Consider the following 27,403-nt stretch of genomic DNA (forward strand, 5'->3'; position numbering starts at 1 on the left):
GAGGAAGGCACTACAGGGAATGCAAAAAAAGGGAGGTTTTCGGGGGGTTGCTCGGATGGCTTATGATTTAGCCAAGTCCCATGCATATGATCTAGTCCATTATCTTATACTCACATTACATGTGTGCATAACTTATACACGTGATTAGAGACAACACAGGATATATAAATCTAGAGTGGTTGTATTGCAGTAACCAAGGTGAGTTTTATTGAAAAATGTAGAAATTTTTTTGTACCTTAAAATAGGTGAGATTATTTTATTAGCATCAGAATCACCTGGGAATTTTGTTTAAAATGCATATTCCTGCAGGTAATTCTTCCTAACCCTAAAGTATGAGACCCACAGATACAGAGAACAGTAAGGTAGAGTGGGACCTGATCATGACACGTGGTGGGAGGGGGCCAAGCAGGCAGATTTGTGAAAAATGCTCTGTTAGAATAGGGGAAATAAGGTTGTTGATAACAGAGCATTGGTCAGCAAACTAAGGCTTATTTATTTTACAGTGCATGAACCAAGAATGGTTTTTACATTTTTTTCTGGTAGTTGAAAAGTCAAAAGAAGACTATTCAATGACATGTGAAAATTATATAAAATTCAAATTTCAGTGTCAATTAAAATTTTGGAACACAGCCTCACTCACTTGTTAATGTATTGTCTGTGGCTACTTTAATACTACACTTCGTAGAACTTAATAGTTGCAACAGAGTGTCTGTGGCCCATCACACCTAAAACATTTATTACTGTCCCTTTGCAGAAAAAGTGATTGATAGAGTTTCTCTGATAGCCCCTGAATTCCAGGGTCAGGAATTTAGGCTTTTAGACTTGGAAGAAGCTGCAAGTACTCAAGTAACTGTTGCCTTACTTTAGAGATGAAGCACGATTTGAGGCTGTGATTTCCCAGATCACTCAGATGCCATCAGAGACTAACAGATTGTGGAGAGTCATTGTTGGTTTTCATGTATGAATGTGATGTGATAAAGGCAGTGTTCTAAACAGGTTAATCTGAATTGTACAGTTACTTTAGGGCAAGCTGGAGCATCACGCAGCTGGCTCCAAGTACGATACACCTACAGGGCAGATTGGGCAGGCACCAGAGTCCTTCTGAGGCAGATCCTGCTCCATAGGGTCAGCCCCTGCGCAACAACTGTTCCACTGTAGTCAAGGCCAGTCCTCACAACCAGTGAGGCCAAGGGTCAGTCCCTCACATTGGTGTGCAGTTATCAACCAAGGCTCAACTACAGGAGGAGGGCACACACAACCCACACAAGGGACACACCTGGAGCACGTGGCTCAGGTGACCACAAAGACTGTGCTACTGAACCCCACAGCACACCTACTACATAAGGCCACTCTACTAAGACCAGAAGACATCGCAGCCCTACCTAATACATAGAAACAAACACAGGGAGGCAACCAAAATGGGGAGACAAAGAAACATGTCCCAAATAAAAGAACAGAACAAAGCTCCAGAAAAAGAACTAAACAAAACGGAGATAAACAATCTATCAGATGCAGAGTTCCAAGCACTGGTTGTAAGAATGCTCAGTGATCTCGGAGAATTTCAACAGAGAGAGAGAAAGCATAAAAATAGAGATGGAAACCATCGAAAAGAACCAGTCAAAAATAAAGGATACAATAATGGAAACGATGAATATATTACAGGGAATCAACAGTAGATTAGATGAAGGAGAGGACCCAACCAGCAATGTAAAGATAAGGTAGCAGAAAACACCCAATCAGAACAACAAAAAGAAAAAAATCCAAAAGTTGAGAGTTTAAGGGACCTTCAGGACAATATCAAGCATAGCAATGTTCTCATTATAGGGGTACCAGAAGGAGGAGAGAGAAAGCAAGGGGTTGAAAACCTATTTGAAGAAATAATGACAGAAAACTTTGCTAACCTGGTGAAGGAAATGGACATATAAGCCCAGGAAGCATCGAGTCCCAGACAAGATAAACCCAAAGAGGCCCACACTAAGACATATCATAATTAAAATGCCAAAGGTTAAATGCAAAGAGAGAGTCTTAAAAGTAGCAAGAAAAAAGCAATTAGTTACCTATTACATGAGGAAGCCCCCATAAGACTGTCAGCTGACTTCTCAGCAGAAACTTTGCAGGCAAGAAGGGAGTGGCGGGAAATATTACAAGTGATGAAAAGTAATGACATACAACCAAGATTCCTCTAACCAGCAAGGCTTTCATTTAGAATTGGACAGATAAGGAGCTTCCCAGACAAGAAAAAGCTGAAGGAGTTGATCATCAATGAACCAGTGTTATAAGGAATCTTAAAGGGACCTCTTTAAGATGAGAGGGGTGTTAAGGATGGGTGAAAGGGGAATGGGTTAAGAAGTACAAATTGGTTGTTACACAGTACTCATGGGTATGTAGGGTACAGCATAAGGAATATAGTCCATAATACTGTAATAAATAGTTATGGTGCCAGATAGGTACTAGATCTATCAGGGTGATAGATGGGAATGGGTTTGGGGGCAGGGTGAAAAAGGTGAAGGCATTAGGCGGCCGATTGGCTCAGTTGGTTAGAGTGTAGTGCCATTAACACCAAGGTCATGGGTTTGATTCCCACATGGGCCGGTGAGATGCTCCCTCCACAACTAGATTGAAAGCAGTGACTTGACTTGGAGCTGATGGGTCTTGGAAAAACACACTGTTCCCCAGTATTCCCCAATTAAAAAGGTCAAGGCATTAAGAAATACAGATTGATAGTTAATACAGTATGGGGAATATAATCAACAATGTTGTAAAGATCATGTAAGGTGCTAGATGGGTACTGGACTTACCAGGAGGATCACGTCATAGACTGTGTAGCTGCCTTACCAATGCGCTGTACACCTGAAGAGCTAAAGTAGAGTAATGCTGAATGTCAACTATAACTAAATATATATAGTCACGGGATATGGAGTACAACATAGGGAGGTCGATTGTATTGTAACAGCTATATGAGATGTCGGGTAGTACCTGAAACTAATGAAATAAATAAATAAGAAGAATATGTAGGAAAATGGATAGGAGGAGATGAGATTCAAGGTAATACAGTTGTATGAGATGAGGGTGGAAATCCCTAACCCGGGGTGATGGTATTAGAGTGGGAAGAGAAAGCAGGGAAAGCATAGCAGGAATATGTACTAACCACCTTTAGGTAGAAGAACTAGACATTTTCTCTTGTTATTATTCTAATGATCTTGACATACAAGAACCGGCTTTTCTTGAGACCTGAACTTTGTTATTGGCCAGTTCATTCTGAGAGTAGCATCACTTGTTCATTTTGTGAGCGTGAGAAGCCCTGGTGAGGATTAACTTGTGATTCTCATTCTTAGGGACAAAGTGGCCATTCTTCAGGCACTCGCATCCACAGTAAACAGGGTAAGTAGGAATTTTAGGTTTCTGTACCTAACTCAGCTAATAATACATTTAATGTTCATACTTCCTCATTATTCACAATTAAACTGTTGTAGATCTAGAAAGTTTCTTGGAAATTATCTAGTCAGTCTCTTTATATGACAAATGAGGAGTCCAAAGCTTTTCAATTTTCTGACCTGGCTGGTTAGGATGTTAAAGCCTTGACTTAGCTCCGTGTCTTTTGTCTTCAAAAGATGAGATGTGCCTCATGAGGAGTGTGGAGGAATATGGTTTTGAAAGTGGCAGTAGGAAGCTAGGATCCCCAACCCCCCCTCCCCCCCCCCCCCCCAAAATACTGCTTCTAAGCCACTAGGTATGAGCAGCCTTCCCTTGAAAGCTGCTGGGAAGCACCTCCCCCCTTCCTGGAGAATCCAGGTCAGTATGACAAGGCATCAAAGGGACAATCAGAAGAGATTCAGGATATAGGGGAAATTTTTCCTCTGGAACAAAGATTCCATAAGGCCTGGGAAAGGAAGCTCTGGGGGAGAGGAGAGGAATAGAGGAAGTAATTTGGGGGCAGTTCTGAGTGAGCCCCTGGTGGTGCTTGAGAGTTGAAAGAAGTATAGAACCTTGGGCAGCAGGACACGGGAGAAGCCGCTGCTTGTTCCCACCCGTGATAGGGCCGGGCAGTATCCTCCATTTGGAGGAAGGACTTGGACTTGTGTATGGCTAGTGGCCATGCTTTGAAGGAAACCCTAGTGCAGGAAATTGGTGCCCAGATTAGTTAATTTAGAAGATCTTTACCTTGAGTTTAAAACAGCAGTAGTCCCTATTGATGGCAGACTCAGATCTTAAGAAACAGTCATGGGGGTTTGAACCATTGTTTGCTTTAAGTTGTGCGTAATTATAACCAAGTCTTAACAGAGTCTAGAGGACATTGTAGCTGTGTATGTGTGTGTGGGGACACTCCATATATATATACGCTAACATATACACAAATGCAAATATGCATACATATTTCTGCATATGTGTTGCATACGTAATTAAAACTTGATAGAATTTTTGGACGTCACCAAAACTCAAAAGATCCTCTTAATAAAAATCTACCTAAAGAGACTTCTGTCTTCTCCACAGGACACCACAGCTGCTCCTTACGCATTTCAAGATGATCCTTATCTCATACCAACATCCTCTATGGAATCAGTGAGTACTTACATGTGACTCTTCTAGTATTGTTGCATCTTGTTGGTTTGGGTACAAGAGAGCATATGTAATTTAACTTAGTTGTAAAAACCTTTGAAACGTTTACAGATGCTGATTAATTGGAAGACTTTTTGAATCCTTTATTACCTTCATCAAAAGGCGTTAGAGGTTAGCTATGGAGAGCGTTTGGGGTTGTGGTTTTTATCACTTAGGGCTCTCACACTGGAGCAATCCACTCAGTTTAATGCATTGTTTTTATATACCTCCTGATGTGTATAAGACCTGAAATTATGTCACACTCACTAGCAGAGGTGGACATATTTTATTTAACTTCTAATTAGGATTCTGTGTATTGTTGGCATTCTTTATTAGGGGGAAGGATAATTCTTGCTGAGGGTATGACTTTGATCTCTTGAGTCTAAATTACATGTAAATACCAATTTATATCTAAATTTTTTTCTTTATATAGCGTTCATTTTTGTTGGCAAAGAAGTCCGGGGAGAAGGCAGCAAAGTTTATTATTAACTCACATCCCAAATACTTTCAGAAGGATATAGCTGAACCTCATATACCGGTAAGGAAAGACAATTAGGATTTTCAGGTAATAGCATATAAATGTAGATTAAACCAAGCATTCATGGCTAATATTTGAGTAGCCATTTGAATGCTCTCAATATTTGGGTGAAAAGTCCTCTAATATGTATAGTTATATGTGCTCACAATACTAACTTTTTTTTTTTTTAACTTCTTTTGTATGTATTTGCTCCTCATTTTATTTTCCCCATTTGGCTTCTGTGACAGCAGATTATTAGGTCTTTACCTACTATTTCAGTTTCTTTCACTAGCTTTTCTATCCACTCCTTAAGCATTGACGTCTTTTTTAGGTTTCCATGCTCACTCATTTCCTCTTTTTCCTGTCTATACTCTTCAACGACCCTTATGTTCCTTTTGGTATTCTTGTATGTCTGGCCTAGATCCCTCTCCTTTGAACTCCAAATTGTATTTCCAACCTCCTCTTTGTTCTGTACTCATGAAGAGAATTTGAGCAATGCCTGTCTGCTCTATATTGTGCTTAGTGCTGTCAGTACAGCGTGAGCAAAACAGATGTGTAATACAACCTCAGACTCATCATCCAGAAGCATTCCATCTCACATCTGCCTGCTTTCCAAAACACGTAAACCCAAACACAGCCCTCCTGCTTCTCAAGCAGCACCTCCCAGAGACAAATTAGAAGGCCAGTGCGATTGTGTAGGTAAAAATACTGAAATCCTGATCTAAGATAGTGGCAGCAATGGAATGATCATTTGTTGGCCCACCCTTTCCCCTTTGGGTTTTTCTCTAACAGTTACTCTTCTGTGCTTAGCTCACTTTTGCTTGAAGCTTTCCACAGTCCCCTGCCTCCTGGCAGGCAGCTCTCTCACACCTCTGAGATCTCTTACAGCCTTTACCATTCACACTATGTCATAACTATTGCCTTATTTGTTTTCTCCATTAGATTGTGAGTACCTTGAGGGCAGAGAATAACTTTCATCTCTATATCCCCAATGTCTAGGGTAAACTAGTAGGCATTTAATAAGTATTTGAATAAATTAGTGAGTGATGTAAAATCAGCCTACCTTAGTGGTATTAAATGTTCAGAGTAAAAGAAGCATTAAGGATGAAGTTTCTGCCTTTGGAAACCAAGCGTACGCTGACTCTTAACCAAGGTTGGGAGGAAAGGAGAAAGGATGGTTTTAGCAAGGGGAAAATAATACTAAGTTTAGTTTGAAGTTGGGAAATTAAGTTGGAAGAAGGATTCTTCAGATATGGATTATGTTTGGGTACTTTTAAATTTTTCTTCCCAAGCTAGGAGATAGCTAAATAGTCTTGTTTGGGAGACTGTAGAGTTTTGTTTTTTTTAAATGTTTTTTTTAAGGTTATATTCCCTACAAAGAAATTCATGTTAAAATGATAAATGGTATTTGGTACATGAACCATGAATTGGAACAGTGACATTTTATTTTGGTGTGCTGGTGATAAAAATGTCCTACTTGGTTATCCTTTCACCTTTACCTGTTTGTAGTAATTTTAGCCCTATCGCTTCCCTAGTGTTTAATGCCTGAGTACTTTGAGCCTCAAATTGAAGATATAAGTGAAGCCGCCCTGAAGGAACGGATCACGCTCAAAAAAGTCAAAGCTTCGGTGGACATGTTTGATCAGCTCTTGCAAGCAGGTGACTAAGTTCATTCAGAGCCTCCCCTAGGAATGTGGGCTTAGAAATAGGCCACCATCGTACGATCCCAGTAGTTATGTGTAAGAGTTACAAATACTGTTGTACTTAATCTGCTTGATAGCTGTGTTTATATTTTTAATAGTTTAATAAATAATATTTTAAGTTCTGCTTTAGCTTCACTTTAAAATTATAGGTGAAAAAAAAATTATAGGTGAGATAGAGTTGCAACTTTGTTAGTTTATTGTACACTTGTGCTGTATCACAGGTAGAGAAATTCGGTAGCTATTATATGTTTGGAAGACAAAACGAACAAGAAAGAAACATTTACAAAGGAAAGAGCACTAAACTGTTGGATCAGAGGCTTGGATACTGGTCCTAGTTCTGACACTAGTTAGTCCTGTGTCCTTGACAAACTCACTTAGTTTCTCAGAGCTTCTGTCTCTCAAATCCTGTGGCTCTCTGAATTCAGTCTGGATGAGTGAACCTCCACGGGTATAGGTCTAGATAGTGTGGCTTGTGAACTACCATGAGAATGTACTGGTAGTAACATCAAAAGCAGCGGTATTGTTTTTAAGTTTAAGGAATCTGAAGTGACAAAAATCAACCAAACATAGAAGAGTTAGAAATTGAACTAAATCACTCAATAACAGAAAATTTGTAGAAAGCCATGTTTGATTTGAGAGTCTGGGTATACAGCCTGTTACAGCATTGGCTGTACAAATGAATTGCTCATGCAGATTATTACTGAGGGAGGGTTTCCTCTGTTCAATATGATAAATATCTGCTAAGTCTATATTAAGGCTCTTAGTGCTAAGACTTGTCTTCAGTGTTACATGCTGCGTGGCACATGCAGACATTCAGTAAACATTTCCAAAGACAGTGTGTCAGACCCATACCTCAGAGTAACAGAGTGAGCCAGCATACCAGGGGAGAAGGCTTAGAAAATGTTATTACCAAGCCTCTAATAAGTGCCAAACACTTTGCCAGGCATTTCACATGCTTAATTTAATTCTGTAACACCTTATGAGCTGCCATGCTGTGTAGTTATCTTATAAAGGAAAAAATAAGTAATTTTTAAGTGATCCTAATATTCATATTAACTTTATAATATGATTATTATGTTATGTAATTATACATTGTAATTGTATAATTACATACTATGTTACTTATATATAATATAGTCTGTAATTATGTAATAAGATAATTCTGTATTGTATAATGTATGAATATTTAGTTAACATTAACCAATTATTAAGTAATTTTTCAGGGTCACCCAATTCTGAAATAATAGACCCAATCAAATGAAACTTCATAGCCTATGTCCTCTCCCCTCTGCTGTGCTCTCTTTTCTGGGCTTTTAAATTTCCTGATGGGCATTTTTGTCATCCATATATTTTCTTTAGAAAAATGCAGTTACTTTTCTTTTAAAACACTGAATTATATCTCATATGTCTTTCTGTTCCCTTTTCTGCCTTTTAGTTAGGTGTCAAAATGGAAGCATAATGTTTGGAGCAACAATTTTTAAAAGGTTATTGTAATTAGACATTTGTGCTCATATTTCTGGGCAAGTATTTCACTGAGGGCCTGGACCCAAGTGGAATAGTTCTCCTTGCATTTGTAACAATGGAACTGGGCCAGGGGAAGTACATGGCAATAATTTACAAAGTCTTCCGTTTGGAGGTGGCAGTTAAAACCGTAAGATAGTTTCTCTGGGGATATGAGTGCCTAATGTAAGTGAACACAGGGTCATACTTCATCGTATTTTATTCTTTTATATCAAAACACACGGTCAGTAAGGATTGTGTCTCTGCCTTTATCACTTCAGGTGTTGACGTGAAGTGTATTCTCATCCATTGTTAAAGTAAGTGGTGGATGATATTAAATATATGACCAAGAAAGCCACAGCTCATAGAAAAAGTGAAGAATTTTAATCTAATGGGTTTTAGTTCTTTGATGTTTCAAGGTTTCTTTCCCTTTTTTTCTTCTACCCACAGGAACCACTGTATCTCTGGAAACAACTAATAGTCTTTTGGATTTATTGTGTTACTATGGTGACCAAGAGCCCTCAACTGATTATCATTTTCAACAAAGTGAAAAATCAAAAGAGTTGGTAATGGTTTTTGGCAATAATTTTTAAAGTTTCTTTTGGTCATAACACCTCAAAGTTAGGCAGGTTCTTCTGTGTTAGGGTAGTGGAGATTTCTTTTGAAGTGTGGTATGGTACAGTAGCTTTGATAAAAAGTGGTATAGAGGAAGAGAAAGATTTAAACAATTGTTTTAACCCTTCTTAAAAATATTTTGATCATGCCTACCAAATGCAGGCAAAGCTTTGACCAGAAGTATTTGGGCAGTCCCCTATGTTATTGTTACTTACAGTGACAATACGATGTATATCGGACAACCCCTCAAAAATTCTTGCATATATGGGCAGAGAGGAGTGACCTCTCTGCTGGGGGTACAGAATAGTATCGTGTCTGGGGCTGGCCTAGATGCTGTCATAGTCTCTCTCTCTCTCAACCGAAGTGTTTGACTTCTACAAAAAGATCCCAGGGAAACTTTTGGCTCATGTGAACAAAGATGTAAATATGACATTTTTCATAGTATAGTCATACTTATAATTACAAAATTGTTGAAAGCAAACCAAATATCCAATAGTGGGTGATAGAATTATAATAGTATTGTGTGGTGATTGAGAATACTAGTGTAGGTCTGTTTGGGTATGGAAAGATACTGATAAGTGGGAAAGTAGACTAGATAATTATATCATTTTTATTAAAAAATTTTTATATGCCTAAAGAAAATGTCGTTAAAAAGTTAAGTTCCTTTCTGTGTGGTGGAATCATGGGTGTTTTTTCTTTCAGTTTGACTTTTCTAATTTTTCTCCACTAAATGTGGATTACTTATGTACAGAATAACTGTCTTTTTATATAATTTTTTTAAATTTTTCAGTTACAATTGACATACGATATGATATTAGTTTCAGGTGTACAGCATAGTGATTAGACATCTATATAACTTGCAAAGTGATCATTCAGATAAATCTAGTACCAATCTGAAACTGTACATTCTTATTAAGGGCAAGATTTCATTCTTTTTTGATGGCTGGGTAATACTCCATTTCATAGATGTACTACCTCTTCTTTATCCATTGATCCATTGATGGACACCCAGGTTGCTTCTATATCTTGGCTACTGTAAATAATGCTGCAATGAACATATGGATGCATGTGTCTCCTTGAAGTAGCAGTTTGGGTTTCTTCCATTAATTACCCAGGGATTACTGGGTCCTTTGTTCCTCGTTATAGCCTTTGTTTTAAAGTTGTTTTTTTGTCTGGTGTAAGTATTGCTACCCGAGCTTTTTGTTTTCATTTCCATTTTCATGAAATGTTTTTTTCCATCCCTTTTCTTCCAGTATGTCTTTCCATCTGTAGTGTGTCTTGTAGGCAGCATGTGTAAGGATTTTGTTTTCTTATCATTCAGCCACCCTATTTCTTTTGATGGGATCATTTAACCCATTTACATTTAAAGTAATTATTGAGAGATATGTAGTTATTGCCATTTTATTAATTTGTATTTTTTATCTTTTTCTTTTCATCTTAAAGAAGTCCCTCTAACATTTCTTGTAATACTGGTTAAGTGTTGATGAACTCCTTTAGCTTTTTTCTTGTCTGAGAAGTTCTTTATCTGTCCTTTGACTCTAAATGATAGCTTTGCTGGGTAGAGAGACCTTTCTTTTCATCACTTTTACTGTTTCGTGCCAATCCCTTCTGGCCTGCAAAGTTTCTGTTGCGAAATCAGCTGAGAGTCTTATGGGAGCTCCCTTCTAGGTAACTAACTGCTTTCCTTTTGCTGCTTTTAAGATTGTCTCTTTATTTTTAACCTTTGGCGTTTTAATTATGATGTGTCTTGGTGTGGGCCTGTTTGGGTTCATCTTGTTTGGGGCTCTGCACTTTCTGGGCTTGTATGTCTATTTCTTTTGCCAGATTAGGGAAGTTTTCCATCATTATTTTTTCAGATAGGTTTTCAATCCCTTCTTCTCTCTTCTTCTGGTACCCCAATGGTGTGAATGTTGGTATGCTTGATGTTGTTCCCAGAGGCCTCTTAAACTATTCTAATTTTTTTGTATTTGTTTTGCTTTTTGCTGTTCTGATTGGGTGTTTTTTGCTACCTCATATTATGAATTGCTGATTCGACTCACTGCTTTGTCTAATCTACTGTTGATTCCCTCTATTCTTTATTTCAGTTATTCGTCATTTATGACTGGTTCTTTTTATGTTTTTTGTCTCCATTTTTACCTTTCTTATCTCTTTGTTGAAGTTCTCACTGAGATCACTGAGCATCCTTATAGCCAGTGTTTGGAACTCTGTGTCTGGTAGATTGCTTCTCTCCATTTTGTTTAGTTCTTTTTCTGGAGCTTTGTTCTGTTCTTTCATTTGGGACATGTTTCTTTGTCTCCCCATTTGGCTACCTCCTGTTTGTTTCTATGTGTTAGGTAGGGCTGCTGTGTCTTCTGGTCTTAGTAAAGTGTCCTTGTGTAGTAGATGTCCTATGGTGCCTTGTAGTTCAAACTCTCTGGTCACCTAAGGCATGTGCCCTAGGTATGTTCTTTGTTTGGCTTGTGGTGCCCTCCTATTTTAGTTAAGCCTTGGTTGCTATTCACACGTCATTGGGAGGGATTGACTCTTGGGCTGATGGGTTGTGAGGACTGGCCAAGACTACAGTGGAGGAGCTGTTGTGCAGGAAGTGACCCTATGGAACAGGATTCACTTGAGTAAGTCTCTGGTGCCTGCCCCGTCTGTGCTTTCGTCTATGGAGGCAGCTGGATGATATTCCTGGGACAGGCCAAGTTCAGCCTCAGACTATGCCCTGCTCTGGGCCTCCTGGCATAAGCCACAAAGCAATCTGCAGATGACAGCCACCCACTGTGGGCGTGGAGGTGCCTGGTAGAGGCCAAGCCTTGAAAAGAGGCCAGCTGCCATTAGTGCCAGGCTTGAGGCTGCTCAGCAAAAGTTACAAGGCACACCAAAGCCAGATGCTGCTTGTTTGGGGTTGGTGAGCCATTGGTAGGTTTTAGGAAAGTCCGTAGCATGAGCTAAGACAGTCCATTTGTATGGAAAAGCCACTGGAAGGGGCTTCAGTAGGCCCACAAGTTGGGTGGGGCAGGGTCTCAGGGAATCACCAGGGCAGGGCGAACAGTGTTAGTTAGGTTGATGGAGACTCAGATATGGCAGCTGCCTGTGTTTGCACACCGGGAGGGGTAGGGCTCCACAAAGAAACAGTGGCTCTGCCAGCTCCTCCGTCTGGGAGAAAGCTGCCCCTCACCATGAAGCCGGATAATTTAGTCCCTCCCCATATGTCCCTGGCACCTTTTGAGCTGCAGCCCCAGCACTGTAGCCCAGAGCAAGTGAGTCCTGCATGGGCCCTCTAAAAGGAGCACCTGGGACTGCATCTTCATCTCACTGAGCCTCAATCGCCTGGTTTTCACAGCCAGAAGTTGTAAGGACTAGTCTTCCTGGTACTACAATCCTGGGCTGAGGAGCCTGGTGTGAAGCTGGGACCCCTCGCTCCTCCAGGAAGGACTTCTGCAGCTGAGATAGTCCTCCTGATTTTTAACCACCACACATGGGTATGGGGACCAATATGTTCCGTGTTTCAGCCCCTCCTACCTGTCTTGATGTAGCTTCTGTATGTCCTTAGTTATAGAACATCTGTTTAGCTAGACTCCAGAGGATTCTCAGTGATGGTTGTTTTGTAGCTTAGTTGTAATTTTAGTGTCTTGAGAAGATGTAAGCACAGCATTTACCTACCCCGCCTTCTTGACTGGAAATCAAAGTCTTTCAAAATTGCATAGGCAGTGTCATACCTTGCCTTCCAGGTTCCTTGATCTGACTGGCCCTCTGCCCCTCCAGCCCCTGCTACAGAGCCAGTACTGACCTGCGTGGTGCTTGCTGAGCCTGTCTTGGTCCTCATCAGCCTCACCCCAGAGCTTGGTTTATAATAAAGGAGAAAATGTAGTCTTAGAAAAAATCTTAGCTTGTATTGGGTTAGTATTAGACATTAACTATATTCCATACCCAAATATGTCATTTTCTCTTGCTTCCACCCTAATAACAAACAATATTTCTGTATGAATCAAGCCATACAGATGTAGCCTCTGAGGAAACAGGCTGTGTTGTTTAGATTTCCAGTTTCTCTGGGCTGCATACAGGGCATTCATTCATCTGTACTCCAGGCTGCCAGTTGCTTTGAAGTTTCCTATGCCTTCGTGATTTTGAGTAGTCTAACTAGAAGAATGCATTGCATTGTCATCTTTTTATGTCTGTTGATGGTTCATTTCAGGAAGAGGCCACAGAGGAAAATAATGAGAAATCTAAGAAGAAGGCTGGTCATCAGTTTGGAGTTACTTGGAGGTATGTTACACATAATTAGAACCTTATATTATGGTTTTATATGGTGCATGGATGTTCCCCATCACCTCCTGAAGGAGATACCCTGTAATGTTCTAAATATAGTCTGTTTTTAGTGTGCGATATACATGTCACGATTGGTATTCATATGCATTTGGACCTGTTTTCATAAGTTCTTCATCTCTCACCAGCAGCACAACGGTGACACTTGATTTCCCCCCATTTAGCTCCATGTGACCTTCACAGGGTGTGGTTCCTTTGTTAGTTCATCAGTTTTACCTTACACCATAGACCTGTAATTCTGAAAGATTCACTATTTTTGTTTATATAAGAATACACATATACTAGAATGTAGTTCTAAATTAAGATTACTGGCCAGCAAGCAGAATATTCGTCACTTCCGAACAAAAGGTGAATAACATGTAACTAACATGGAAGGATTTAAATTAACTGAACTGTTGAATGATATTTCATGTGAATGGCTGGAGAAGGAAAGCTACCATTAATATTTGGAGTCTCCTTTGATGTGATAAATTGCATAGAATCAGATTAAATTTCTTTAGTAGATTTTAATAATTCCACATAGTGGTTAAGAGCATGGACTTTTGGAATATCATCCTGGCTCAAATCCTGGTTCTTTTCGATTTCTAAGACATTGGTAAGAGGGAGAATCAAGGTATAGCACAGTCTGTATAACATGGTGGCTTTATTATTATTACATATATATTTTTTTTTTTTTTTTAAGAAGGAGAGTAGATATACTGTGTAAAATTGTACTAGACAAAGCAAAGGATTCAGGAGAAACTGCTTATTCGTGGTTTCCTTTGGGGAATTGGATCTAATGAGGGAGGACAGGGACACTTCACTGTGGACCCTGTTGTACAGGTTGCTTTTTGTTTAATGCCTTCAGTATACAGTCATGTGCCATTTAGCAACGGTACATTCTGAGAAATGCCCCATTATATGATTTCATCCCTGTGTGAACATCATAGAGTGTAGTAACACAAATCTAGATGTTATAGCCTACTACTGTAATTGTGTGTGCTCTACTTTCCTACAGCTGGCAGGGTAGTCAGTTTGTTCACACCAGCATTACCACAAACACGAGAATAATGCTGCATTGCCACATCACTAGGCAGTAGGAACATTTCTGCTCCATTATAAACTTCTGGGACCACTGTCATATATGCAGTCTGCTGCTGACCAAAATGTCCTTATGTGGCCCATGACTACCTATTACTTGTTCATAACAATTCTCTTTTCAGTCCTGATTCTGCCACTTAACTACAAAACCTTGGACAACTTAAGATCTTTGATCCTCAGTTTTTCTTGTTTTCAAAATGATGATAACCATATCTCCCTCTTTCGGTAGTAAGAGTTATTTGAAATTACATGCATAAAGTGCTTGGTACAGTGCCTGGAGCATTTTAAACTCAATAAATTGTGGTAGCTCTTATTGGCTTTTCCTTTGTCCCCTGGTTCACACTTACTCTTGTGTCTAGAGCGAAAAACAATGCTGAGAGAATCTTTGCTCTGATGCCAGAGAAAAATGCACATTCCTATTGCACAATGATCCGAGGAATGGTGAAGGTAAAATTTGTTTATTTGTTTTTATATTTTTATCTTTAATTTCCACTAAATCAGGGTTTCTCTACATAAGAACTGTTGACAGTTGGGCCAGATAATCTGTCGTGGGGGCTGTCCAGGGCATTATTATGCTATGATAGCTCCCTGGCCTCTACCCACTGCATGCCAGTAGTATATCCTCCCCACCTCTCACTGGTGACAACTAAAAACGCCTGCAGGCATTACTGAATGTCACCTGGGGAGCAGACTGCCCCTGGTAAAGAACCACTGCACTAGACCATAAAGTTCAGGAGAGCTGGAACCTTGTCTGGTTTTGTTTACTACTATATTCCCAAACTTTAGAATAGGAGATGTGCAAATATTTCTTAAATAAATACATTTGATGGTGCTTACTTTTTATTTTTTCCCCTCTTGCAGCACCGAGCTTCTGGGCAGGCATTAAACTTATACACCGAATTATTAAACAATAGACTCCGTGGTAAGTATGTTTGGCAAACTCCCCTCCATCCTTTTTTTTATTTCTTTCCTTCTCTAGAGTCTGTAAAATCTTTGGATCTTACCTCAGTCATTGGCTCACTTTTAGTCTTTTCCTGTGGTATTGGTGATTGAAGCAGGAGTAGAGATCCAGGAGAGTAGTTTTCTAGGTTTGTAGACATGTTGCAGTGAGTCAGGAGCCATGTGCCTTAAGTGAGGTCATTTAGGGGTTAATATTCAGCCCCTTTTTGTTAAAGTAGTTTTTTTTTTTTACAGCTGACATACACACCTTCAATGCATTGATTGAAGCAACAGCAATGACGAATGAGAAATTTGAGGAAAAATGGAATAATATATTGGTAAGGAGGAACGCTCGTTTTGTCTTCTGATAGGCCTAAAATATCTTTTGTTAGGAACACACAGGATGGAGACAGCATTCTTTGAGCATCTTCATGGCAGTGACTGCACTGGGTTCTCAGACAGTGGTTACCCCCTCAATGTCTGACGTGAGAAGAAAGCTACTTGACCCACCACATCACAGCAAGAATTCAGGAAGACCAGGGTTACTTTATTCATTTACTTCTCATAATAGGTTTTTTATTAACAAAAATAATGCATGTTTATTGAAAAACTATCAGGTAAATTTAATAAAATTTAAGTCACTAGATTGGAGTAATTTAGGAATAGAAACGTGTTTTTATGCCATACCGACTCATTTACAAAAGGAAAACTCACAATCCATTCTCATCTACTTTCTTGCTGTAGTCTCAGACTCACTAGGCAGAGGGCTGAAAACAGTTGGACACCTTTGCCAGGTGGGAGTGGGGTGACTGAATGGAAGGGTTTCTCTAAAATGTAGAGTCACTGGTCCTGCTAATTCACAGGTAATTCTTCAATTAGGGATCTATTAACCTGCTTTAGATATAGCTTGGTAGCCAGGTTCTCTTTTAGTATGTAATAGTCCTTTATGGAACAAGTTGTCTACTGTTGATGAAAAATAATATTGACTGGGTATTTGATCAACAAAAGGATTTACGTGGGAAAAGAGTGCAACCCGGTGTGTGCAGACATGGCAAGCCACGTGCACACTCTGGCCTGCATGCCAAGATATGACAGGGTAAAGGAAGTTAGTGGGAGTTAGAAACATAGAGCTTTGTTATAGACAGAGTTCTTTCCTCTGCGGGTTTTCACGATTACATAGAGTACAAGAACATCCATGAGCCCTAGCTCGTCCCACAGACCCTCCCAACAGATGATGTTTGCTTCGAGTTCCAGTTAGTCTTTGTCATTACCCAGGCATAAAAAATACTGCCTACTTTTGATTCACCTAGGAACTGCTGAAACATATTGTTGCACAGAAGGTGAAACCAAATCTACAGACTTTTAATACCATTCTGAAATGTCTCCGAAGATTTTATACATTTGGGAAACTGCCAGCCTTACAGACCTTACGTGAAATGAAAGCCATCGGAATTGGTGAGGATGCATCCTAGCGTCCCTCAGTGACCATCAAGACACTGCTGACGGGAAGGTTCAGGTCCACACGAGCAAAAAGAGGGACTGGAAACTTCTGTTGTTTCTATAATATGTTGGGAATTTCATTTCCACCGTTTGGCACCTGTAATCACATGCATTTGCCACGGTTGGGATACCTTTATCATCTTCATGCTCCTTATAGCAAATTACAACGTTGTAGTATTTTAGGTACTTCCTTATGGATCTCTTGATTCTGGGGAGTGCTGTTCTCTTATAGTTAGATAGCTTTAAATCCCATGACATTTTCTAGTATATTAGGTATTTGAACCAAAGTGTGTGCTAATGGGTTGTATATTTTTCAGTAATTATTAGGTTGGTGCAAAAGTAATTGCTGTTTTTGCAATTATTTTTAACCTTTTAAACCGCAATTACTTTTGCATCAACCTAATACTTCATTGAAGGTTGTTTTGGGAATCAGTTCACTTTGCTATGCTCTGGTGTTCTTAAGTGAAGGCTCATAGTATATCAAGTATAACATTTTAGTGATGGGTGTCTGGACTTTCTAAAAGTGATTCGATCTTTATAACACCTTTACATTAATCTAATGAACTAGGAAATGTCTGTCCAAAGGAATAGAAGTGTATCATCTTTTATTTAAATACCAACATCAATATGTTTTTAGCTCAGTGTACCTTGGTAAGCTATATTTTGGATAACTGTGTTTGACTTACTTTATTTCTTATTTTTTTCTGTGCACCTGGTAATTTGAGAACCCTCACTTGCAACATATCACTATATTATTCAGCTGTTTTATCATTACGGTATGTATGACATTATATTAATTTATGTAGAAAATTGACCCAGCACTCTTAAGTTTATGTGATTAATTGTAGGCCACCTTCACTGCATATGAATTAAGAATAGAGAATTCACAAGTTAATCTAGTCGGGGCAAAAATTTATTCTTGAGGGTAGTAACCTTGTGTGTGATGTAAAACTTGGGCTGGAGGGGAGGAGCTCATTAAGTGTATTCAAAATGTTGGTGTACAATTAGAACTGGTCAGAGGTACTTTAGCTGGGAATTTCTTTTGTTCTCCAGAGCTGTGCTGCCCAATGCGATAGCCACTAGCACGTGTGGTTATTTATATTTAGTTAAAATTAAATAAAATTTAAAATTCCATCATTGCATTAGTGCTCAGTAGCTACATGTGGCTACTGGCCACTGCAAGGTGTGATCAAAACATACACTGAAAGTTTAAATTTAAAAAAAATTATTACAGTAAAAGATACACTGTCATTAATTCCCATCAAAATCCCCCCCCCCTTTCAAACACACTTATCCCACTGTTCTTGCCACTTTCTGAAGCAGTTCTGGAAGTCCTCTTTCGTGAGTGTCTTTAGTTGCGCTCTCATGGCTGCCTTGATGTCCTGAATCGATTCAAAACGTTTACCTTTCATGGTCGTGTGACTTTGGGGAAGAGCCAGAAGTTGCATGGTGCCAGATCCGGTGAATAAGGTGGATGAGGACACACCGTAATTTTTTTATGTGACAGAAATTTTCATACCAGAAGCAATGTGACACAGAGCCTTTCCATTGTGATCAGAAAATATGGCGAATGCTGCTGCCAAGTGCCATCCAACAGAAAGGCAAGAGTCTTCAATACAGGGAGTGGTGCGTTGAACCTTAGTAACAGTGTGTGACAAGTTTCAGCTCGTTTGGTGCAGTCAGTCTGGTATGAGCTATAGTTGAGGTGTTTGAAAGTATGCTGTAAATCATCATCATGACAATGCTCTGTGTCACACATCACTTCTGGCACGACAATTTCTGTCAAATAAAAACATGACGGTGTGTCCTCATCCACCTTATTCACCACATCTGGCACCATGTGACTTCTGGTTCTTCCCCAAAGTCACAATCACCATGAAAGGTAAATGTTTTGAATTGATTCAGGACATTGAGGCAGCCACAGCAGCGCATCTAAAGACACTCACGAAAGAGGACTTCCAGAACTGCTTCAGAAAGTGGCAAGAACGATGGGATAAGTGTGTTCAAAGTGAGAGGGAGTATTTTGAGGGCGATTAATGGCAGTGTATCTTTTACTGCAATAAATTTGTATTTAAACATTCACCATATTGTTTAATCACACCTTGGATGTGCAGTGATGCAGATATAGAATATTTCCATCTTTGCAAGAAGTTGTTACACAGTGCTTGCTGCCCCACAATAACCTGAATCTTATTTGGAAACCTTGTAGGAGAATCTTGAGGCTCTGTTTGTCACCTACTTTTAGATCAGCTTGTCCCTGTTGGAGCTCTGCTCTGTTGAGTGGAATTTAGAGCAAGGCACACCTGAGTTGAAATTTCACCTCAACCATATACCAGCTGTCAAAAGGACTGGATACCTTACCCTGAGTAATACCACCAGGGTGTAATTATTACATGAATTATGCATAATGTCTTGTCCTGTGCTTGGAAGGCACACAGCAGGCACTCACAGTCTTAGTTCTCATCCATTTGCCCCAACTTGAGAAAGACCCCCTGTGCTCAGAAATGACAATTCTAGTTCTGTCCTGTGATAGACTTTATATATAAAAACAACAGAGAAAAACTTATTGTCTCTGTTTTGGAGGTCGGATTTTACAAAATCTACATCCTCTCCTATAGGGAAGTTTATCTTTTAGGGTGAGGGGAATAGGTAACTGACTTTATCTTGGAAATAGGTAAATTGTTTCCACAATAATTGTGTCTTCTAAAATTTTACTCAACCTGGTGACATTGTAGTGAAACTGCATTTCTGACCCCAAAGCCTCTTCTGTTCCTGTTATCAGCATATCGCTTTGATTCAGTTGTAACCTGTCGGTGATACTTAGGCTTCCTAAACAACACCCATGACCTTGGGGGCAGGGTGAGGGAGGAGTGTCTGTTTGTCCTATGCATATAAATTGGTTGCCTACAGTAACAATTTCTAGGAATTTACCCAAAGGACAAAGCCTAAAACAATGAAGAAATAATACACATAAAACAGATTATCATGTAACTAATCAAATACTTAAAATTGCAAGCAAATGGAAACATGCTTGAGGAAATTATAAAAATATATCTATGCTGTCATTAAACCTGTCATTGTCACTTGCATCTGGATCTAGTAGGAAAGGGAATGTGGATAAAGTGTAATATGTTTGGGAGTATTTATTGTATGTGCATTTTCTGACCTATTAGTCCGCAGGTCACGTGATTTTAAAGGACTGCCCACATCCATTAATTGTACAGTTTTCTTTTTCTTGGCCTTCTCATCCTGATTATACTTTAAAAGGAACACAGAATGATTACTAGCAGAAACCATGTTTTTCTAAGTTTGTGGGCTTGGTAAGGGTGTTCGTGTTTGTGTGTCCCTCTGTCTTTCACACTAATGAAAGTCAGGTTTGTGGAGAGACTAAGAAGGAACGGAAAAGTCTGCACTGGGAGCACGTGGACCCGGGACTGTCTCAGATCTGATGGCGAGTTGCACTCTGCTGGTGCCGGGCCTGTGCCCTGGTCAGCCTGTGCCAGGCCTTAATATGGGGGCAGGGAAGGGAGAACTGTGGCCCTTGGTAATGGGTGCTGTGCACCTGGTGTTGGTACCGGAAGGGGATTCATGATAAAAACCCATTTGCTTTCTTGTTCTGCAGACAACCCTACAAAAGGATCGTCCCTCGTGATCTACGATATCATGAACGAATTAACAGGGAAGAAATTTTCCCCACAGGACCCGGATGATGGTATGTACAGAAATTGCTTGTGAGAGACAGCCAGATTCCCTGGGTGCCCGTTTTTAGAGGCTTTTGTGATGAGGACAGGGTTTCATTTAGCTTAGTAATCTTTTGGGTGATTATTTTCAGAAAGCCAAAGTGTCTGTAGCACTTCGATATATAGTTTCTCTCCACTTGAGTTTTTATTCCTTTAGGTTTATTTTCTGCATTACCAATTTTGTTGCAGGATTTTTATTAATGTTACTGATTTGAAAATATATTTTATCCAGAGTAACCAAGGCTCTTGTGAACTTTGATTTTCAGATATGTTTTTTCAGTCAGCCATGAGAGCTGTAAGTACCATTTCTTGTTTAACTTTTGTTTTCGTTTTTCCTTTTATCCATCTCTGAAATTCATCTGTAAATGGGAGCGGTTGGGAGGCCTCTCCTTGACTCTTTCATTTTCTAACTCTTATTTCTGTTGATGTTTTTGGCTCTTTTTTCTTTCTGTAAAATCTGTACTAAATCACATAATATCCCTACCCTGTGTTTATTGTATATATTGTCTTTTTCATACCTTTGTTCAGATGAGGTTTCAGAATATTTCAATTTGCCTATTGGTAACTTTTTAATTTGATGAAATTTGTTTTTAATTTTGGTTTTTCATTTTATGATGCTAATATAGGAAAAATTTCAAGCAGCTGCAGAATGAATTAGTGTATCCTGTTCCCTAAGTATAATTACTTTACAGTTTAGTGCGTATCCTTCCAGAATTTTTCCTCTGGGTATTAAAACATGCACCCCTAGATACATTTCCATGGTATTTGGTTTGTTGACAGCAGTACAGTATTCATAGGAGGAATGGACTCCAATTTATTTAACTCTTCTGTGGATGTGTTTTGGAGTTATTTCATGGGTTTTTTGCTTATACAGTGAGCAATGGGGTACAGTGAGCACCCCATCTGTCTTTGTGCACTTCACCGAATTTTATTATAGGATTGATTTCTAAAGATATAACGACTAGGTCAAAATCATTTTGTTTTAAATTTCGCAGAATTTGGGAATTTGTTTTGATTTTCCCCATTTTCCTGTAACTCATTGCTGTCAACCAATAATATGTTGAATCAGCATAAGTACTTCCACAAGTAACTACTTATTTTTTATGTAATGAGCCACTGTTTGGCTGGTAAGGATCTCTAAGAGGGATACTTACTACTTACAAATTTTCAGTGCTGCTCTCTCAGAGATCTGGAACTTGCTTACCAAGTGCATGGCCTTTTAAACACTGGAGACAACCGGAAATTCATTGGACCTGATCACCGGCGTAATTTCTATTAGTAAGTATGTTGGTAATGTATCCTTTGGCAATAGTGGGGCGCCTGTGTGCAGCCATCAGTTGATGCTGCAAGTGGGAGGCCGTTGGTGGCCCTGGGTTTTCACCTCCGCCTTGAGGCAGCACGCCTGACTTAACAGGACGTGTTAGCGGGGCACTAGAAAAGTCAAGCAGTGGTAAAACGATTCGCCAGGCTGAGCTTCGATATAACAAATTAAATCCACATACCTTTTCCTCTACGCCCTCCTGTTTTATACTTTTGAATTTATAGTAGGGAGGGTCCCTAAAAATTTCGTCACAGTCTCTTGTTTTTAAAGATGTAGAGGCTGGAGCCTAAAGAGATTTCTTAAATGGCTTTGCCTTTACGCGGCTAAAAACAAGAGCTCAAGGAGTCAGCCCGTTGGTAGGTGTGTGGTGATTGTCTTCTTTGGGTCCAAATCCTTGCTTCACGTCAAATGCTTTAAAATGAGTGTGACACTCACTGTCTATGGAGCATGAGGCGAGTATGCTGAGGAGGCCGTCATGATCAGTTGAGGATAAGGCGGTATTAACTGGGAAATCCAGGAATACAGGTAGCACCTCCTGGGTTAAGCACTGGCCCGTGTAACTTGAAGTTGTTTGAAATTGTAACTTCTAAATTGTTTCCAAATTCTGTGTAACACATCATTGTGTAACTATGCTAAAATGTAATCATTCCCCTGTTGTCAGGGATTTTAGACTAAACATACTTCTTTCCTCTATTACAGTTCCAAGTTCTTCAGTTTGCTTTGTCTAATGGAACAAATCGATGTCACCTTGAAGTGGTATAAGGACCTGATCCCTTCAGTAAGATGCTCCGTTACTTACCATGTATCGTCGTACGTGTGTCTGTGGGTATCTGTGCTGATGAATACTTGAAAAATATATTTGTATTTCTCTTAATCAGGTCTTCTTACCCCATTCCCAAACACTGATAGATCTTCTCCAAGCTTTGGATGTGGCCAACAGGCTGGAAATGATTCCTCAGATCTGGAAAGGTCAGTTCCAGCTTTTGTGTCCAGGCCCATCGCCCTTCATTGTCCTACATTTTGATTAACAAACGTGCTAACATTGTTTGCGATGAAAACTTCCATTTTTGACAAAAGACCATACGATTCTCACAGGCTGTAACACAGTGTCTTATCTCAGAGCTGGTGGCTGCTCGTTGTGTGTGCTGTGTGACACTTGCCTGGGAGCAGCCACGGCTTTCACTACTCTTTTGTCCATTCTTACTGTGAATCAGCCTGTTGGTTTTCTGGAATCCTGAAATAAATCTGGACTTGGTAATGTCAGTAACTTATTTTCACTCACTGAAAAATACGGATAACAGCTGACAACAGATAAAGGTCAGTCTGAGAGGATTGGTTTTACATTACAGTGATCACTTCTCACTACATTCCTGTTTTGTTTCAAGATAGTAAAGAATATGGTCACACTTTTCGCAGTGACCTGAAAGAAGAGATTCTGACGCTCATGGCAAGAGATCGGCATCCAGCAGAGGTAGGGTCGTACTGACACTGAGGTTTCCTTATTATTAGGTGTTTTCTAACCAGTGTATCCTGTATGTATCACAGCAGGCCCTGTGGGGGTGGTTTCCCTGGTTCCATCTAGCATTGTGGAGAATTACGCCATCTAACCCCAGATTTAAATTATACATCGAAACATATCTAGCCATTAGCAGAAGATCGTTTCTAAAGTCACTCTCATTCTTCTAGTCCAAAGCAAGCAACATGAAAATATCCTGACAGTAGCAGCTTGCATTAAAAAATCTATCTAAAAAGAAAGCCCATGGTTGGATTTGAAAGATGGGGCTAATCAAATTATTTACCCCAGGGCAGGATGTTTTATTTTTCACTTACTTGTGTGCTATATATGTGATGTGTTCAAATGGTGAAATGCTTGCTCAAAAACTTAATGATCCTATGTAGTCTCCTGAACTTAAATTCTCATAAAACCAGTTAGGCAGTTCTGCTAATTCCTAGAGCTTCTCAGCTCCAGGTGGCGTTTGCTGACTGTGCTGCAGATATCAAATCTACTTATGAAAGCCAGGATGCCAGACAGACCGCTCCTGACTGGCCAGCGAACGCTCTGAACTGTATAGCCGTCCTGTTCTTACGGGCGGGGAGAATCCAGGAAGCCTGGTGAGTGTGACACACACATGCAAACTAGAAGCATTTGTACTTGGATCTCAGAGAACATTACCCTGGGTAGTAGAGCTTCTCACATTTGGCTGTGTGATGTATAGTGTATCAGGGGATGAATGAGTATTCTACATAATGAGATAACTCTGGAAACGTCCCAAAAAACTGAAAAGCAAACTTTTAGGAGCTGTCTAGTCAGTATACACGTACATGATGTATTTAAGAGAGGACAAGGAAACTTTTGGGAGACCAGTATACATGATTTATTTAAGAGAGGATGTGGTTCAATGGGCTCATTCTCTTTCCATTAATTACCTTTCTGTTTTCTGTATCTGTGGGCAAGTTACTTGTCTGTCCACTTAAATAGAACAAAGTGATCAAAGAATCTTTGAAAATGTTTTGGGCATTTGGTTTATTTGGGTATTTCATTTGTGGGTGCTCCACCACCACCCAGCTTAAAATGTGGGCTGTGTACTTGGACTTCAGGAAACAGGCATTTACCTGAATGGACTAAACATGGCCTTGAGTAGAACCTGTCCTTGCTTTGTATTCTAGTTACATGTTTTCATCAGTTCTTCATTCCACATACTAATTTTTACTGTTTAATTGTGAATGGAGACTTTATGCATGTTCATTTTTCCCAAAGCAGTGGAGTCAGCAAAAAAATACTTTGTAGGGGTCCTCCCAGTTGGATGGTTCTGCTGTTTTTTGCTTTGGATATAAATGTTAGTTCTTGGAGTCAGTAAGTGGGGAATACTGGTGCCTGGCTTCTTCAGCACAAAAAAAGTCACTTAATTTGAACACGATTGTGTCAGTCCAAACTGGCTGTTCACTGTCTCCCAGAAAAGCTGATGATGTTTTGCTGCCTCAGCTGGTCTCAGGAGTATGAGTCACACACGTGGCTACGCTGCCAGTGACATAAACATGGGATGTTGACTTTGTTAACTCAGGCAGGTTGAGACTCGTTATGAATCAGGCTGTGATGATTGGCGCAGGGGTACGGACCTCAGCTAAGTCATGGGAGCTGAGTGTGTGTGTTTCTCCTCTGTCCTGCATGTGGCAGGATGGTGGTGAGCACATACACGAGACAAGCCTCACTCTGAGCCTGCTCTTCATAACTTAAGTTTAGGACGCACTGAACTCACACTGGGAGGTGGGAGAGGACAGAGATCGTGCTGTCTCCCAGCTGCCCATGTGACACACTCCATCCCTGGAAGACGGAAGTGATCCTCTTCAAGAGGATGTACCCTAGCACTTCTCAACACTGGCAGCGAATCAGATGTGCCTGTGAAACTTACCTACATACGTGAAGTTTGGGAGGAGGGAGGTGACTGGCGTAAAGACGGCTGGGAGCCGGTGGCGCCCACCGGTGGGCATCTGCAGGGGCTTCTGCTGTCGTTAGGAGGGACACTTCATCTCTGAGTCCCAGGACCAGCTGTGCTCGTCTGGTTGCCTTCTGCCCTGTTAGTGTTCATAATCTTTCTCTTATCTCGTCCTGAACAGGAAGATGTTGGGGCTTTTCAAGAAGCATAATAAGATCCCAAGGTAAGTTGAAGTTAACAGGCCTGCCTGGGTATATCCTTGAATTATCTGCGTGCACTTAACTCTTACTGTGGGGTGATGGGACTTTTCTCAGCCACTGCGGGGAGAGTCTTCTGATAGGCACGCAGGTGGACCATTGCGCCCGCCGTCTCGCGCACCTGAGGCAGACACTGACTTCTGTGTGTCAGTGATCACAAGTCCGGGGGTCCATGGATAGACCTGTGACGCCTAGCGAACCAGTGCGCGTTGTCTGGCCCAGAGTTAGACTTCATGGGACTTGGCCTCCAAAGGTTGAGGATTTTATGATGGAACTTTCTATTAGGTTGTTGCCAAAGTAACTGTGGTTTAAAAGGTTAAAAATTACAAAAACTGCGATTACTTTTGCACCAACCTAATAAAATGCTAGCTGTTGTAGGTAAATCTTCAACGGAGTGGGGTTTGGGGGTTTAGGTGGGGAATGTTGATGTTTTGCTTTTCTTTTACAGAAATGAGTTGCTGAATGAGTTTATGGACAGTGCAAAAGCCTCCAGCAGCCCTGCGCAGGCCATTGAGATCGTGAAGCTGGCGAGTGCCTTCAGCTTGCCTGTCTGTGAGGGCCTCACCCGGAGACTCATGGCTGACTTTGCCATCAGCCAGGAACAAAAGTAAGTACTTGGCTCCTGTCTCGTCACCGGGAAGGACAGTTCTAAAAATGGAGCACACTTGAATCTGCCCTTTCTACCCCCTGAATGTCCTTCATTCTTTGTATACAAAGTCAGGATGTGTTATTGATTTAACAATTCATTGATCATACAAGTCAGGGAGGCGTATAGCTGTGGCTGTTGGAACCTTTTCCTTTGTGAATATAATTTAGTGAAGCTGCGGAATTCCCTATCCCCACGCCTGGATTGCAGTGTAACGTTCCAGTTTATTTTCCTTACAGGGAAGCCCTGGGAAACCTAACTGCATTGACCAGTGACAGCAGCAGTGACAGCGACAATGACATCAATGAAGGCAAATAAAAGTGGCCAATCAGGAGCAGCTGGGGCCTGGCTGGCACAGCCACTCTAATACCACTCGAGAACTGAGATTTTACTATTTAACCATGATCTGAATAAAACAAGAATGGCGAGTTGGTGAACTTTGAAATGCAGTTGATACAGCACTGACTTGTTCAGGTTAAATTCCTAATCCGATACTTAACTAAACCACCCAGTCAGGGTTTAAACCGAAGCAGCCCTACCGTGTGGTCTCCTGGGACACACCCGAGCTGCACGGGCCCTGATGAGCATACACTCAGCACCTGCATGGTTGCCTCCGACTCCACGCGGCTGTCAGCTGTCGCCGGGTGGCTCACCCTCCCAATGGGAACCTCAGCCTTTGTTGGCTGATGCTGTGACGCTGCTGGTACTTCCTCAACCTTAGAAACGGTGTCTAAAGGAGGTTTTCATAGTTACATCACAGTTGATATTGGGTCAGTAGTATCCCAATTTCAGGGATATTTAGATGTGAAAAAATTGCACATCTTATAATCAATTAAATGACAATGGCAGGAATTTAGGCTGCACAACTGGGAAAAGGAAGACTGTAAATAAATACTGTAATTAATGTCCCTGTGTGTGCGTTTTATTGTTTCTGTATAGCCTTTGCCGTAGCCTTCCCACGAGACTTGAGGCTTGCGCAGGTGTTTGTGTCCCTCTTCATTTCGTCTGGCACCTTTCGTGTGCTACACGTGTAAAGCAGCCTCAGTGAGGACTTGTCATGACCAACGGATTGAAATGTCTTCTGGGCATGATTGTGTATTGCTGGTAACAAGTTGATCAAGAACCTCTACTTCTAGCATTTCTCTCTCACCACTGTGACTTTCAAATGGTACTGGAAGCTGACAGGAACTTGGGGTTTGTGGGAGCGTTCTGCACGGGGGCTTCCACCACATCCAAGTCTGACT

The 27,403-nt window shown here is 40.5% G+C and overlaps 1 protein-coding gene and 1 non-coding gene across 2 annotated transcripts in view; both read left to right on the plus strand.

The window, feature by feature from the left end:
- The window catches only part of PTCD3 (pentatricopeptide repeat domain 3), a 29,446-nt gene extending 2,379 nt beyond the window's left edge, over positions 1 to 27,067 (plus strand). Inside the window, exons 4-24 of the mRNA XM_019749209.2 lie at positions 3,336 to 3,381; positions 4,492 to 4,560; positions 5,030 to 5,134; positions 6,649 to 6,772; positions 8,767 to 8,882; positions 13,112 to 13,182; positions 14,682 to 14,769; positions 15,184 to 15,244; positions 15,517 to 15,599; positions 16,572 to 16,716; positions 17,487 to 17,537; positions 20,384 to 20,473; positions 20,768 to 20,796; positions 21,673 to 21,779; positions 22,522 to 22,600; positions 22,701 to 22,791; positions 23,208 to 23,293; positions 23,786 to 23,934; positions 25,438 to 25,479; positions 25,962 to 26,120; positions 26,399 to 27,067. Of these exons, the coding sequence (XP_019604768.2) occupies positions 3,336 to 3,381; positions 4,492 to 4,560; positions 5,030 to 5,134; positions 6,649 to 6,772; positions 8,767 to 8,882; positions 13,112 to 13,182; positions 14,682 to 14,769; positions 15,184 to 15,244; positions 15,517 to 15,599; positions 16,572 to 16,716; positions 17,487 to 17,537; positions 20,384 to 20,473; positions 20,768 to 20,796; positions 21,673 to 21,779; positions 22,522 to 22,600; positions 22,701 to 22,791; positions 23,208 to 23,293; positions 23,786 to 23,934; positions 25,438 to 25,479; positions 25,962 to 26,120; positions 26,399 to 26,477 (1,870 nt within the window). The 3' untranslated portion in view covers positions 26,478 to 27,067. The remainder of the gene's footprint in view (positions 1 to 3,335; positions 3,382 to 4,491; positions 4,561 to 5,029; positions 5,135 to 6,648; positions 6,773 to 8,766; positions 8,883 to 13,111; positions 13,183 to 14,681; positions 14,770 to 15,183; positions 15,245 to 15,516; positions 15,600 to 16,571; positions 16,717 to 17,486; positions 17,538 to 20,383; positions 20,474 to 20,767; positions 20,797 to 21,672; positions 21,780 to 22,521; positions 22,601 to 22,700; positions 22,792 to 23,207; positions 23,294 to 23,785; positions 23,935 to 25,437; positions 25,480 to 25,961; positions 26,121 to 26,398) is intronic.
- Positions 24,908 to 25,042, plus strand: LOC141571988 (small nucleolar RNA SNORD94). The gene has a single exon (XR_012497022.1). It is a non-coding gene; the product is annotated as a small nucleolar RNA SNORD94 (small nucleolar RNA).
- Positions 27,068 to 27,403: the final 336 nt, after the last annotated feature.

The sequence above is a fragment of the Rhinolophus sinicus genome, linkage group LG05 (assembly GCF_036562045.2).
Source record: "Rhinolophus sinicus isolate RSC01 linkage group LG05, ASM3656204v1, whole genome shotgun sequence".
NCBI classification, from domain to species: domain Eukaryota; kingdom Metazoa; phylum Chordata; class Mammalia; order Chiroptera; family Rhinolophidae; genus Rhinolophus; species Rhinolophus sinicus.